Source organism: Poecilia mexicana, unplaced genomic scaffold (assembly GCF_051168715.1).
Source record: "Poecilia mexicana isolate PSO_F unplaced genomic scaffold, ASM5116871v1 scaffold_10, whole genome shotgun sequence".
Lineage (NCBI taxonomy): Eukaryota > Metazoa > Chordata > Actinopteri > Cyprinodontiformes > Poeciliidae > Poecilia > Poecilia mexicana.
In genome coordinates this window covers 5,758,256-5,772,759 of record NW_028263379.1, presented here as the reverse complement: position 1 = coordinate 5,772,759, position 14,504 = coordinate 5,758,256, and the positions used below count along the sequence as shown (strand labels likewise).

At 40.2% G+C, this 14,504-nt stretch overlaps 1 protein-coding gene across 1 annotated transcript in view; it reads left to right on the top strand.

The window, feature by feature from the left end:
- LOC106929536 (teneurin-3) overlaps positions 1–14,504 on the top strand; it is a 116,539-nt gene that overhangs the window by 62,631 nt on the left and 39,404 nt on the right. Inside the window, exons 12-15 of the mRNA XM_088009672.1 lie at positions 5,230–5,349; positions 7,426–7,687; positions 8,454–8,721; positions 10,634–10,777. Of these exons, the coding sequence (XP_087865798.1) occupies positions 5,230–5,349; positions 7,426–7,687; positions 8,454–8,721; positions 10,634–10,777 (794 nt within the window). The remainder of the gene's footprint in view (positions 1–5,229; positions 5,350–7,425; positions 7,688–8,453; positions 8,722–10,633; positions 10,778–14,504) is intronic.

Here is a 14,504-nt window from a genome sequence, read left to right as displayed (position 1 = left end):
TTAATTATGGCCCCCTGGGCTAAAGGTTGGGACACCCTTTGCTTGCTTTAAGTGAACAAGAATATTTTATACATTAAAAAGGAAAAAACAGTGTGCAATGTGCCAAATAACAGTTTTAGAAATCTTTATATACATATTTTATCATCAGTGGGGCAACCATCACAGATTTGTGGATCTGAAGCTGCAACTCTTAGACACAAGAAACAATCTTTGATATTAGTGAGAAGGCGTTGCTCGCTTGAAACTGTTCCTCCAACAAAAGAACATCAAACGCAGCCAGAACCTTATTCCGTTAGTTATCTCTGTATGAAAAATGTATTAAAAGTCCACATGTGGGCTTTATTGTGTGCAAGTCGACACAGTTTCCATTTCAGTGTCGAGTTTTTTGCTTAAGTTTATAAATCATAACTAAAGTGAAGGTTTGTTGTTGCTTATATTACAAGAAGGACAAAAGAAATGATATTCATGTTTTTATCAGCTTGTCTCTGATGGCCTTGTGCAAGGTAATTTGCTCATTTAAACATTTATTTTTTATTTATTTATTTACTTAAATATGTTGAATAGATAAGTTATTGAAATAAGGCTATTTTACTGTTGGTTAAATGCAAGTCTATTTATTTAATTTTTAAATTTTATTATCTAGCCATTTATTCATTTATTTTTTCAAATTTTTTAAATTAATTTCGTAGTTTCTATTTAATTGGTTATTTAATTATCTAGCATTTATTTATTGTGTATTTTATACACATGCGATTTTAATTTGAACCACTTTTATATGCATGCATATTTATATTCACCTTGAATTTGGGCCTTCACTGTCAGGTTTGTCAAAGTTAAAAGAATTGATTGAAATGTTTGATGTAAAGGACAGAAAAAAATATAATTTGTGGTTCAAGGTGTGAAGCAGGTTTTTTTTTTCTTAATTAAACAGGAACTTATTGCGTTCACATTTGCACAGAAACAAGTTTTTGGGGGACTGATGGAGAGGAAAATGATTACCAACTGTGTGCTGAAGGCTTTGGGATTATTTCATCCAACAGTTTAAAGTAATCCTTATGTAAATAGCGTGCTTTACTGAAAATATAGAATGAGGCAATTCCCCTCAGCTGGGTTCTCAGTAATCCTCATCCTCATTGTCTTGAGCTTACTGTCGATTTCATGTCTGGCTGTGGCATTAGCTCTATTTCTCAAAAATTTCATTTTTCTTTTTATCTTTTCTCCAAAGTCAGCTTTATTGTAAAAAACTGAATTCTAGTAGCTCCACAAACATGCTTGCTGCTAAATGTGACAATTAAATATTTTTCCCCCCACATTATCACTGCTGTGGAAAAACTCAACTTTATGCATGAATGCCTCTTAACGCTAAAAGTAAAACTTAGTGGTGTTCGTTTGTTTCAAAGCTCTTTTTGATAACATTTCTTGTCATGAAGTGAAGTTTGCTTCGTAAAGAAGCGTCTGAATCTCTGCAACAATGGCGATAAAGAAGACTTTCCTCGGCAGCGGCGACAGAGTGCTTGATGTGGGACAGAAGAGAAATTGGAAATACTTAGAGGTCATTCGTCTCCTTCTATTTTCTTCCAAAAAGCCGTTGTGTGATCTGACAGAAGGGGAGCCGGTTCCAGTGTGCGGTCTGGTTTCAGAACGCGGCAGTAAACTTGTCTCTTGCACAGCAGAGAGAACAAACATGTGTTGTGGTGTAGTCCCCCCCAGCCCCCCCGTCCCAACCTTCTCCTCCACAATGGTTCCCCAGCCGTATCGCATGTCCCCACACAAGTCTCCCACTGGGTTTTCAGATGGTGTTTTTCTGCAGCCAGTGTGGGACAGTGACAGATAAGAATGCATGTACTTTATGATTCATTTCTGGAGTTTCAGCAGGTGGTGTTGCTTTGCGTTTGTTTATGGGCTTCAGTTCTCGCATCATCCGTCTGCCTCTCCAAAGATTAATAGAGACACGGGGAAGAAAGAGGGAACCTTTGCTGGAGCTCTTAAGTGGTCTTTTTTTTTTTTTGTTTTCTTTTCTTTTTTTTAAAAACCAGCAAATAAACGACAGCGGTGCTCATGCTGTTGATCATTCCTGTCTCATATATGTAATGACCTGCAGATTAAGCGGCCAAATGAGCACTTTTCACTTACCAATGACAAATGCAGCAGGAACGCCTTTAAAATTCCCCTCTGCAGTTCTGATATGGCAAATGAGTAAATGTTGATGGAGAAATATTACAATGTCTGGCTCTGTTTTACCTTCAAATGCAGGTCGGACCTAACAAATTACCCCACAAGCATGAATTTAGGAATGAGAATCAGTGTTATACACGTTCTACCTGAAGGCCTCGCAGTCATGTTGAAAAATGGTCAAGGATACAGGAGCTTAAATCATGTATGAATCTTCTGTGTCTGTGATTTATAAAGCAAATGCATAAAAAAGGGAAAAAAATACAGGGTTTTTTTTTCCAGGTGAAAGCGGGGAAAAAAGAAACTGCTGGTGGAAAGCGTTTTGACCAGAAGCAAATCCATTTACCAGCAGGAATAATATGAGAGGGGCTGGTGAATGAATAATGCCCTCCCATACAGAAGACTAACTACCACTGTGGTGTCCTGAAGTGAAGTATTTAACCCCCCTATCTGCTCCAGAGGCATTCATGTTTGGTCAGCAGTGGGAGGTGGGCTGTACAAAGCAACCCCAGGGTGTGGATGTTGGCAAAAGTACTCGTTGAAAATGTTTTTTTTAAGAGAAATCTCTTGTGCTTATTTGAAAATAGGACTTTTTTTTTTTTCAAAACAGGAAACCTTCATATTTTGACATTTTCAGGGCTGAACATTTTGTGTTTTCTGAATATAAATTACATCTTTCTTTCACATCTTCACTTCTGAGTTCACCTTTCTAAACCTTTTCTTGGTTATCCTCCTTTGTTTTGCAGCAGTGCTTTTCCTTTTAGGAACCTTTGTTGTTTTTGTCTTTTGCGACACTTTGCCTCCGGCGTTGTATTTCGTTGTTCTGAATTGTTATAAAGTGACTCTTGACACGTCAGCCAACAAGCATTTTGGCTTCTTACATCAAGAGTGTATCTGTAACAGAGCCGAAGAGCTTGTAACACTGTTCTTGTCGATGTAATATATGTCATCATGAGTATTACCACTGATATTTTTAAAGCCTGCTGCCATGAATCTCTGGTATGACACAGGAAAAAGGAGCTTTTTAAGACCAAACATGCTTCTCTCAATAATCATGTGAGTCACCGTTCTTTCAGATGCAATTCAGAGAAACATTTTCCTTCTGCAGCATCGGACCAATAAGAATATTCATTGTCAGACTCTATTTTTTGCTTTCATTAACCACACAGACGTTGCATTGCCGTCTGAGCATCTAACTGCCAATCTTGTTCGGTTGTTATACATCTCAGGTTTCACCTTCACTGGAGACACACCAATCAGGCTTTTCAAGTTTTCTCTGTCTGACATTTTAATTTTTCTTTCTAAGGATTATGACAAAGACGTTTCTGTAAATTCTGTTTTAATTCTAGCAATAGAAGAGGAAAGATGTTACTGACGGAGGTACTAGTTTTAAATCCACCTTAGAAATGATCTCTTTGGATACATCAAAGCCTGTAACCTTTATATAATACTTACTGAAGTCAAAAACAAAAAGTCCATTAAAGAACATGTTTGATGATGCATTTATGAACTGAAAATAGTGGGAATTTTTTGTTTTGATTTAATGAGCTGGGGAAAGAAAATCAGATTTTTCAGTATTTGACCTTCAGATCAATGGTCAAAGCCGATCAAGGAAAGAAATTGGCCAATATTGATCACTGGCCAATTGACCGATGCATCATTAACCTTTACCTTAGTGTGTTGCAGAGCCGATTCACCGCACAAAACAACAACACAGACAAACATTCACACTATTCTCTAACAGAGTCCTGTCATCTGGACTTTGCTTTCTTTGTGTTCTGTCATGGCATCATAGAAAAACAGGTGTGGGGCCGGTTGCCCTGCAGTGTCAGGGGCAAATTTGCTCTACAAAAGAGTGAAAATGGGATTTCCACTCCACTGCACATTATGTTTTATTAAATTAATGTTCTAACAGGCAGTACCTGATCCAAGAACAATTTAGAAAGGTCACATTTGCATTATGCTCTCCAATGAACTGACACTGACCTTCCTTAATAATGACACCTGGTGGTGGCAGCATCATGCTTTGGGTATCCTCTCCAGAAGTGACAAGGAATCTGATCGATGGAAAGACTTCAAAGAGCTTTTGATTGGAAAAAAAGGTTCCAGCAGGACAAAAAGACCAAACGTACAGAGCCACTGTGTGGAGTGGTTCAGATCAAAGCATATTCATAGGTTAAAATGGCCCAGTCAAAGTACAGATATGTAAATCCAATGAACCTGTGAAAAGACTTGAACAATGATTTTCAGAGGCTCTCTCCATCCAGTCTGACTGAACTTGAGCTATTTTTTCATGAATAAGCAAAGATTTTTATTTGTAGATGTACAAAACGTGTTAAAGCCTTCCAGCTGTAGCTGCTGCAAGAGACGGTTTTCTTATTGAATAAAGCTCTTTAAAAATGCATGATGGATTTGCTTGATTTTTGTTTAAAAGCCTGAAAACCAGGTTCACATTTATTTTTTACTTAACTGCTAAAAAACCTTAACAAAAACATTAAAGTTTGTGCTGAGACTGAGAAAAAGTGTAAACAAGAGACATAAATACTTCTGCAAGGCTCTGTGTGTAACATATAGAACACCCTTATGAAATTATTCATATACATCAGAAAAATGCAATCTGTAAATGAACTCCATTTGTGCTCATTGAATTTTTATTCACTGTTATGTCCCCATAAATGAGATGACTATCCCTAGGAGCTGTAATGGTGTTGTATGCTGCAACCTGTCAGGAAAGGAGGCTTACTCATACATAACTAGGCTTCTTTCTTTGCGTTCTCTTGAATAATAAATGCTGCAATAGAAGTGCAAGATACCGCAAAATGTTAACAAAAGCTCTTATTTGTATAAATTATGGCTTTTTAAAGCAATAAACCGACACAGTGACTCTGTATGGCAGCTTTTTCATGTCTAGCAGCCGCTGACGTGTGTGTGTTGGTAGCAGTCAGTGAATCATACCTGTCTCTTCATGCCGCTGGCCAACATGTGGCTGTTGTGATCCGTGGTGAAGCAGCGGCCGCTTGTTTGCTCAGCTCATTTTCTGTTTGTTTCCTTTCACAGCTTGGTATCAGTCGTCCGGGGTCAGGTCCTAACGGGAGACGGGACGCCGCTGATTGGAGTCAACGTGTCTTTCCTGCACTACTCACATTATGGTTACACCATCACACGGCAGGACGGCATGTAAGCAATTCCCTGTTTTCACAAACATCAAAAGGTGCTGCTTGTAAGGAAATGGAGAGGTCATGCTTTTCCTGAGGTTTTCGTTGAGCTGCACGTCGTAGTAAAAGGCGTCCAACAGTGGGACAGGTGTCCTGGTGGTTGAGCAAAAAGCTTCCCAAAACAACAGCATCACATTGTGCCTTAGAACAATTCCTCATGCAAATGCCACCATGGTGGAGGCCATTCTGAAGCGAGCTGTTTAAAATGCATTGAATCAGCGAGGGTAGAATCAATCTGCCCGCGGAGTAGTAAAACATGGGATTACTGTCTGACCTTCTCCTGCTATTACCACAGATAGGTCCTTAATAATGGGAGTGCAAACACATACAAGGAAAGCGTATGTTGCATATCTCACAGGAAGGCTGAGGGAGGAGCGCTGACACCCACGACCGTTTGTCAAAATTATGAACCAGACTTTTGGTTCCAATTCAACGCATAAAGGCCATGTTTATGTGTTGCCAGTGTGGAACAAAAAGGCTTTTTGAGTGGCAGGGAGTTGTACAGCTGCTGTTATGAATCGCGGTCCCTGGGTCCCCGTATGGCTGAGGATTAGCTGATTTCTTCAGATATTCCGCCCTGTAACTCTCTGACAAGAAGCGTGATAAATGGTAGGGGATAATCACACTTGGTTAGCCAACAGATCCGCTCAGTGTGTTAAGAAGGGAGGGGTGGAGGGGCAGCATCAAAGCATGGCCTCTTGCAGCTGTGAGCTCCCCACTGCCCAAAAGAGGAGAGAGCTTGAGAAGGAAGCTGTTTTAGGTCAGCTGCACAGCTTGGCTGTTGGCACGTATGTATGTGTGTGTGTGTGTGTCACTCTGGGTATGGGTGGCGTGCATGAGAGAAGTGCATATGCACTGAAACCTGCAAGTGTGTCTTTGTGCATGAGAATGCATGCGATGTCACCACACAGATGCTGCACCCCCTGGGTGTGAAGCTCAGCGACTATATAGAGCAGCACTTCAAAGACTCGCCCTTCATTTCCAAACCAGTAACTTTCCCTCAGTAACGTCGTGCTAATTAACACCAGTTCACCAGAGGAAACTCCCCAGACTCCGCCCCCCCAACGCCCTCCCTCCAAACCAAATTCAGCCATAACGTTCCTGCCACCGCCATGCCTGGTTGGACAGAAGTAATAAATTAGATTCAGTGAATGAGAATGTTAAATGGAGGCTGAATGGTTGGGACTTGTTTGAAAAAAGTTTCTCTGCTTTGGTGGTCTGGGAAAAAAGATTCTCTGTCCACAGCTCTCATCAGAAATCAAACCAAGAAGATTTTTTCACCCAAATTCTGAGTTTAGGTTTCACTTTATTTATTTCACAAATCCCTCACTTTAGAAGAAAAAATATTATTCTAAAAAATCTTTAAATTAGCTAACTTTATTATACAGCCTCTTAGAAAAATACTGATTTATAATATAAGCAGTTTCATAGACATGTGGACAAACCTCTAGTAAGGATTTATGAAAATAAAATGTCTCTTATTAGCAAACAATGCTAATAAGAGAAGTGCCATTTATTTTCCCTGGCACTGATTGGCTGTAAGGAAGAGTGTAGATCTTAGTTTCTACAGAAGGGCTAAGTTGGGCTCCAGTCTTTGTATTATTGAATTTTATGGTATATTTGGGGTTTGAGCTGTTAAAATAGCCAGTGATTTTAATGGCGATCTTAAGTATTTTAATAATTCAAACAACAAATATACTTTAATATGCATTAATATGCAGAGTGGAAACCATCTTATCACTACAGCAGAATCTAACATCAACAGTCTTCTGTATCTCTGCTCTCGGAGATGCAGCCAATCAGGGGCAAGGAAAATGAATGGTTGCTTTGCAGCCTTTAGCATGTCAGGTAGCATCGCACCAAGATACAGAATTCCAGCTTATCTTCCACAGAAAAGTCTGTGCACTGCAAATAGGTGATAATCTGTATGGTAAATGATTTTAAATCATTTAGATGGTGCATTGAAACTGTGAGCTAGTTTACAATAGATACAGTTCAGTAGTATTTAGTGTCTTCCACATATTTCTGTCCTGTGAAGGTTTGACCTCTTGGCGAACGGCGGCGCCAGCCTGACCCTGAGTTATGAGCGAGCGCCGTTCCCCACGCTGCAGCGCACCGTGTGGCTCCCCTGGAACGTCTTCCATGTGATGGACACGGTGGTGATGAAGCGGGAAGAGAACGACATCCCCAGCTGCTACCTGACCGGCCTGGTCAGGCCCAACCCGTACATACTGGCTTCGCCGCTTTCCACCCTCTACAAAACGTCCCCAGAGGACAACCCCATCATCCCTGAGACCCAGGTGAGCGAACGGCGCCGAGGTGACTCAGAAGCATCACCTCTCATTGTTTTTATAGCCAATTTCAAATTCCCCTCATATCTGATTGCTTTTGAATGACTGCTGTATTTTCACTCAGGAATGATCCAAGCATTCCAGGCTGCAGTTTTGATTACGTTATCTTCATTTCACAGCGGCTTGTCTTGCTCATTTCACACAGGGTCTGATCTGCCTTTCAGCCTGCCTTTTGGGTCTTTATGGAAGAGTATCTCCCCAAATACAAAGCAATAAATTGTCTCCCAGCAGCACAGATTAATATGTTTAGTCTGTGGCCGGTTCAGAGAAATCCCTCGCTGCGAAATGTGACTGCAGCCTTTGCTTTCTCTGTCGGGACTGCATCTATCTGTGCCAGGCTTCAGCTGAGAAAAGCAAACTGCTGTGTGTGTGTTTTTTTTTTTTTTTTTGCATAATAGCTGCTTCAGGTGCAAACTGAGACACCCTAAAAAGACAGTTTCTCTTATTAGTCATACAGTATTTGATTTTTATTCTGCTTACTGATACTAAAGAACTCATCTGCTGCCTTTGGAGTGAAGCCATTTTTCTAGCATACCACTGTAATCTGCACAGAGTTTGCAGATTGCACAGTAACTTTATAAACTGTAATTAGGGCCATTCTCTAAGTTAAATACAGACTCCCATTGCTCCTGTTAGCTGTGTGTGAGTTTTTTTTGAATGTCTGCTCTTCACACTGTGCTTTTGGCACCAGTCTCACTGCTAATTAAAATCATAGGTGCTTCATGAGCAAGTGGCCATACCAGGCAGTGACCTCAACCTGGTCTACCTGAGCTCCAGGGCAGCTGGCTACAAGCCCATCCTCAAGGTGCTTCTGACCCAGGACCGCCTCCCTTTTGGCCTGATGAAAGTCCACCTGATGGTGGCCGTCATGGGCCGTCAGCTCCAGAAGTCTTTCCCAGCCTTCCCCGACCTCTCCTACACCTTCATCTGGGATAAAACAGACGCCTACAATCAGAAGGTCTTCGGCCTGGCAGAGGCTGTGGGTGAGTTCCTGCTGTGAAGCTGCCCACTAAAGATGTTGTGCAAGCAGAAGTTCGCTGTCAGACGCCCTCAGGCGCTGAACCTCGCTTGAACTTTTAGAGATTGATTTTACTTGTTTTTCAATTGAAGATTATTTGGCCAGGGACTGCTTTGGTTACCATGAGCAATAAAGATGTAGCAGTTGGTGTGAAATCCTCAAATCCCTCCGTGCGGCGTTTTTTTTTGAAGGCCGACGCTTTTTCTGCTGACTTGTTTATTTTCCATGTATGATATTTCAGCAGCTGTGCAAGAATGAAAATATTGCCTATGAGGCAGTGGCCTTAAAAATCTGCATGGAGCAAGTAGAAAACAGATAATGTGGAACTGTTTTTTTAACCAAATTACTATTTTAAATATGGTTAAATACGAATCAACCATCACATTAATATGTGAATATTGTAATCCTGGGTTCTATGTTATACACATTGGTTGTGTTAGAGAAGTGAATATGGAAAACACTCACTGCGGATGGACAAAATCCCTTTTCCAGTAACATTAAGTCTTTTTTTAAATCATCACCATCTGCAGGACTGGCTGTTTATGGTTATGTTGTATAACATCTGAATATAGGTTTTGTTTCTAAATGGCTTTCTAAAAGATTTTTAATGTGACGTAGGTTTAAGACGAAACAAAGAACTCAAATTGCATCAAGCAACATAATTCAATCCTTACTTTATTTTACCACTTCAATAAATACCAAGTTTTTCTAATAAAAACCAATTCTTCACCCAGACTAAGAACTTAAAGTTTACAAGTATGAACTTCAATGTGAAAAACAGAAATTTACCTAAAGTTTTCATTTGGGAAAGACGGACTGACATCAAAATCCCAGATCTCTGCATTGATGGAGTCTGTCCAACACAGCTGGTGGACAGACTCTTAAACCAGTTGTGAGCTTTTAAATAAGTATTTTTCGATAAACATTTTCACACCTGGAGTGCTGCACAGTGGACTCCTTCCTGCCTCATCACACTTCGGTATTCACAGATTTTGCTGACAAATATGATTTTGAATTACTTTAAAAATGTGATTTTTTTTCAGTAGCTCATATCTAAAGTATTTGATAGAACATTAAAATGATTCTAGTCTTGAAATAAAACATGTTTAAAATGCTTTTTTTTTTTTATCCCAAATTCAACTTTCAACCTTAGAGAGAAAAATAACAAAGACGGAGCCTCAGTGACTTGTTTACTTGTTTTCTGTCATCTGCTATATTGCAAATAATCAGGAACCACTAAAATAACCCGGGTACCAGTAGAGAACCGGCGGTCTCACCAAACAACAGATGACTGCAGAACATAAACGTCTGTCTTTTCACCAAATAAAAGTAAATGTTAGCAATTTTTAAAGATTTTAAGTAAAACAGCTGCCTTTTTAAAATAATCTGGTGTATCTTAATACCATATCACTGCTCAACCCTGATTCTCAAAGTTTCCTAAAAAACAGAAAACCCTCTCAAAAAATCAAGAATTTTGATAAGGATCCGACATTTTCATGCACCACTCGTGTTTTTAACCACATCGCAGTGATTATGATGTTTACTCTAACGGGCTCCGCTTGAGCCTTTATTGTTAAAGAGACTCACCCCCGCCTTCACACACAGGTTTGCGTTCTGCTTCATTTGCATTTACACAAGATAAAAAAGAGGAGAGCACATAAAATTCAAACGGAGCAGGTGAGATACGGAAACCCCACAGGTCTTCTAAAATCAACCCAGCTGGGGAGAAGTGCACAGCCAAAGAGCCAGAGGACACATAAAACAACCACAACATGCGCTCAGTGTCTGCCGAGCTACAAGCCTCATTGCTGCTATAAGTGTCAAGTAAAAAGGTTGCAGCCCAGCTCACCGTCGGCGTCTCCTGCCATTATTTTCAGTGTCAGTGGGATATGAATATGAGTCCTGCCTTGATGTGGTGCTGTGGGAGAAGAGGACGGCGGTGATACAGGGCTATGAACTGGATGCCTCCAACATGGGAGGTTGGATGTTAGACAAACATCATATCCTGGACATCCAAAATGGTAAGAAACGTTCATTACCTGCAGTGTGTGTGTGCGTGTGTGTGTGGCTATGGGGCAGAGATAGGTACCTCTGTGGGTTACAGGCAGGTGGTCTTTACCCCGAATCACCGCAGTAAAGGCTCAAATCAGAATGAAATATGGTTCGTCATCCCATCTGGAGATAATAGAGGAGAGTTTTGAAGGGCCGATCACTCACAGTAATGACTGAATAAATCAGTGTGTAAGTCAGCGGGGCGCAGGGCTCGCCACGATTCAACACCACTCAGCTATTTTAGGAAGAAAACGGCTTTTTCTGCTCACGCTTCTGACGAACAGGCATCAGGTTTGATTCTCACATCATTTCAACAAACAAAGTTAATTCCTGGCATGGTGATTAGTCGGATCCTGTGTGACCGATGACGGACGTGACAAAGTAGCCGGTCTCCGTCGAGCTGCTGCCAGAGACACGCCAGAGCCTAACAGACGAAATGAAACAATCAAGTATGAAAACAGCAGCGTCACCGCTGGGTGACAGCATCATGGAGGTCACACTCGAGAAATTCAGTCAGCACACTGTTTAAGGGTTTGAGAGCGCGGCTGCAGGGAAGGCGGTAATACGGAGGCACTTCTAAGGAGTCTGCCTCTGGGCCTCAGGCTGCTGTCTGTTGTCAGTTTGCCAGACCGCCGTTTTGACATTAAAACCTCTACGGTGCACAATTGTTGTTCCAGTTGTCCGCCGCAATTTGGTTTCCTTTTCATCTGAAAAATATTCAGCCTGGCTCTATAGTCAGATTGGAACATTTCTAGTTTTTCTTTCATTGACTGGGCTGCCTGTGATTCATGAGGGTTTTGTTTTAGTGCTTATGATTGTTAAACAGCAATGTTGGCTTAGTTTTCTCTGCTCCATGGTAGATTTTCTATTAAAATGATTTATGAATAGGAATAAAAACAAAAAATGACAGGAATGAATCAAATATAAAAATATTCTTCATGTGTCTGCTTCATGTTGATTTCAATATGTTGGTGAACTTGAACAATAAATGCATTATGCCTACAGTTACATTTATTGAGGATTTTGCTTAATTCTGTTTTTTGCGTGTGCATGTGTGTGTGTGTGTGTGTGTGTGTGTGTGTGTGTGTGTGTGTGTGTGTGTGCGTAGGTGTGCATGCGTGTGTGTGCGTGTACGTGCGTGTGTACATAGGTGTGTGTGCTTGTGTGTGCATGTGTGTGTGTGTGTGTGTGTGTGTGTGTGTGCGTGCGTGTGTGTGTGTGCGTGCGTGTGTGTGTGTGTGTGTGTGTGTGTGTGTGTGTGTGTGTGTGTGTGCGTAGGTGTGCATGCGTGTACGTGCGTGTGTACATAGGTGTGTGTGCTTGTGTGTGCATGCGTGTGTGTGTGTGCGCTGTTTCCAAGAAGTTTTGAAGTGGTCTGGATCTATAGTTCATGATGCTTTCTGAAACTTTTCCCTGGTCTTTGACCCTTTTTAATGCATTTTCTGTTCATCCTTGTCCATGACCATGAAAGCATGCTGTGTACTTAAAAAAATATGAAAGTGGATAATCCCAGTAGAAAAAAAAAGTGTCAGACTTGAAAAATAAACTCCTGCAGATGAACAGTATCTGAAATTCAGGGCTTCTGTGAAAATATTAACGATTTCCGTAAAGATATCAAACAAAGTTCTCCTCTAAGTTAGGTTTTTTCTTTCAGATCATAAAGCTGGAGTGTCCCTTGGTGCTAAAACATAGTTTTCTGTCAGATGTTATTTCCCAACTCATAATTTATTGTAATTGCTTGTTATTTTCAAAAAAATACATTTTAAACTTCTTTCTTCATTCAGGCCTCTCTAACTCTGAGTTGTAAATAAAGCAAATCTTCCTTTTAAATTGTTTTATCTTTTGTGAGATGGCTTCATGTTTTCCTATCAGAAACAAACTTCTTGGTTGAATGAAACTAAATTGAAATCTTAATCTGAAAGGGTGAGAATAACATTGAGTTTGACTTTATGCACATATGATGGGGAAAAGGAGCTCCGATTTATTGAGTCACTGACTTTGCAGCAACCCCTCATACTGAGCTAGTATGTGTTAAAAGTGGAAAAGAATGACTTGTCTTTATTAGAGGAAACCTCCAACAGAACCAGGTCAAGTATGAACGTCGATCTGCCTCCGTCAGCTGGGGATTAGACGGGATAGAGAAGGTACACAGAAAAGACTGGAGCTCTAGTCCAAGAGTATTTTCTACGGGAAAGAAAAACTGAGTACACAGAGTTAATGAGAGCAGTAGTTGAATTAGGAGTACTACTCATTCAGTGACTTTTCCAAAAAGGAGGACGTTAACCACAGACTCACTGGAACATAACCACAGAGATAGCTCAGGGTAACTGAAGTTAGCTGTATTAAATTGGATGGATTGTCGGCTTTACAGATTAAAATGCGTCTCAACAAAATGCTTCCACTAAAGTTAAGCTAAATTAGGCAGATACTTAATTCAGATGTAAATATTTTTTGAAGTCGAAATGTGGATCAGTTTAAGCTGAGACTAAATACCGTGTAAAAAAGTCCAAAAAGTGTAATCTTTCAACCTTAAAATCCTGATCTTTTGACAAGGAGCCTGTGTTTTTCTATCAGATCCGTCTGATGAGACCAATCTGGACCAATAGTACAAAAATTCAGAGCTTTTCAACTCATATTACTCTGACTTTTTATTGTTGTAAAGACACTACCACGTTTAGAAATTAAACTCTACCATGACAACATTCCCCTATATTTGTCTTTTAAAACTGTGTATGTCACCTTAGTGTATCATTTTACACTAAGCTATGATTAAAGTATTTAAACAAAAATTAAATTCATCATTGGCTGTCAAGCTTGGTACCAAACCTGGAATTGACTCAAAAGGTAACATAACAGATGGCTCAGTTTCAAACTCATAAAACATCTGTTCTGTTGAAAAAAATAATACATTTACAAAGAGTTAGGATGTAGGTTCCCTAAAGCAGCGTTAAGATATTTCTTCATTTGAGCCAGTATTTAGTTGAGTTAAACTTAACAGTCTGTTAATAAACCCTTACATTTCACCTGTTTGTATTAACTCCTTAGATTAGTTCTTTCTTTGGAGATTGAGGAAAAAAACCGCCTTCGATCAGGTAGCTGGAAAAGTGAAACATGAGGTTCTCCGCTCCGTGGGGTTGTGTTCTCACTGTTCGAGCTCACACACTTTAAGTGTAATTCAGCGTAGGAATATTGCACTTTTCTGATTTACTGCTCTTTGCAGAGCTGCATATTCGAAGGAATTTTCTTCAAAGAACAAAGATGGATAAATCATGCTTCATTAAAGCTTTTAGCCTCCAGAAGCTGTAGGGACACGGTGAACGTTTCTCATAGCTGAAGCTGTTTAAAGAACGAGGTGTTCTTTGTTCTGCTCGGCTCCTAGCGGCTGCTAAAGGTTCCTACAGGCCATAACCTGCACTGCACACCATGGATGCTGCAGATAAATGTTTTGAGTACTTAAAAAAGGTTTGCTGATGATTAAAGTTTAAAATAAACAAGCAGTCTTAGTTCTTAAAGACCCTGAGGAGTTTCCCTCAGCTGTGATGTAGAGTCGGTTTTAAGAGGATGTGCTCACTGGCTCTAGAGGCTCCTTACAAATCCTCTGCAGCCTCCAGACACACAACTATAAATCTGCCTCTTACTTATTTCATTTAGGCAAGATTCGACAAAGTTTAGGTAGAAAATGCTAAAATAATTTTT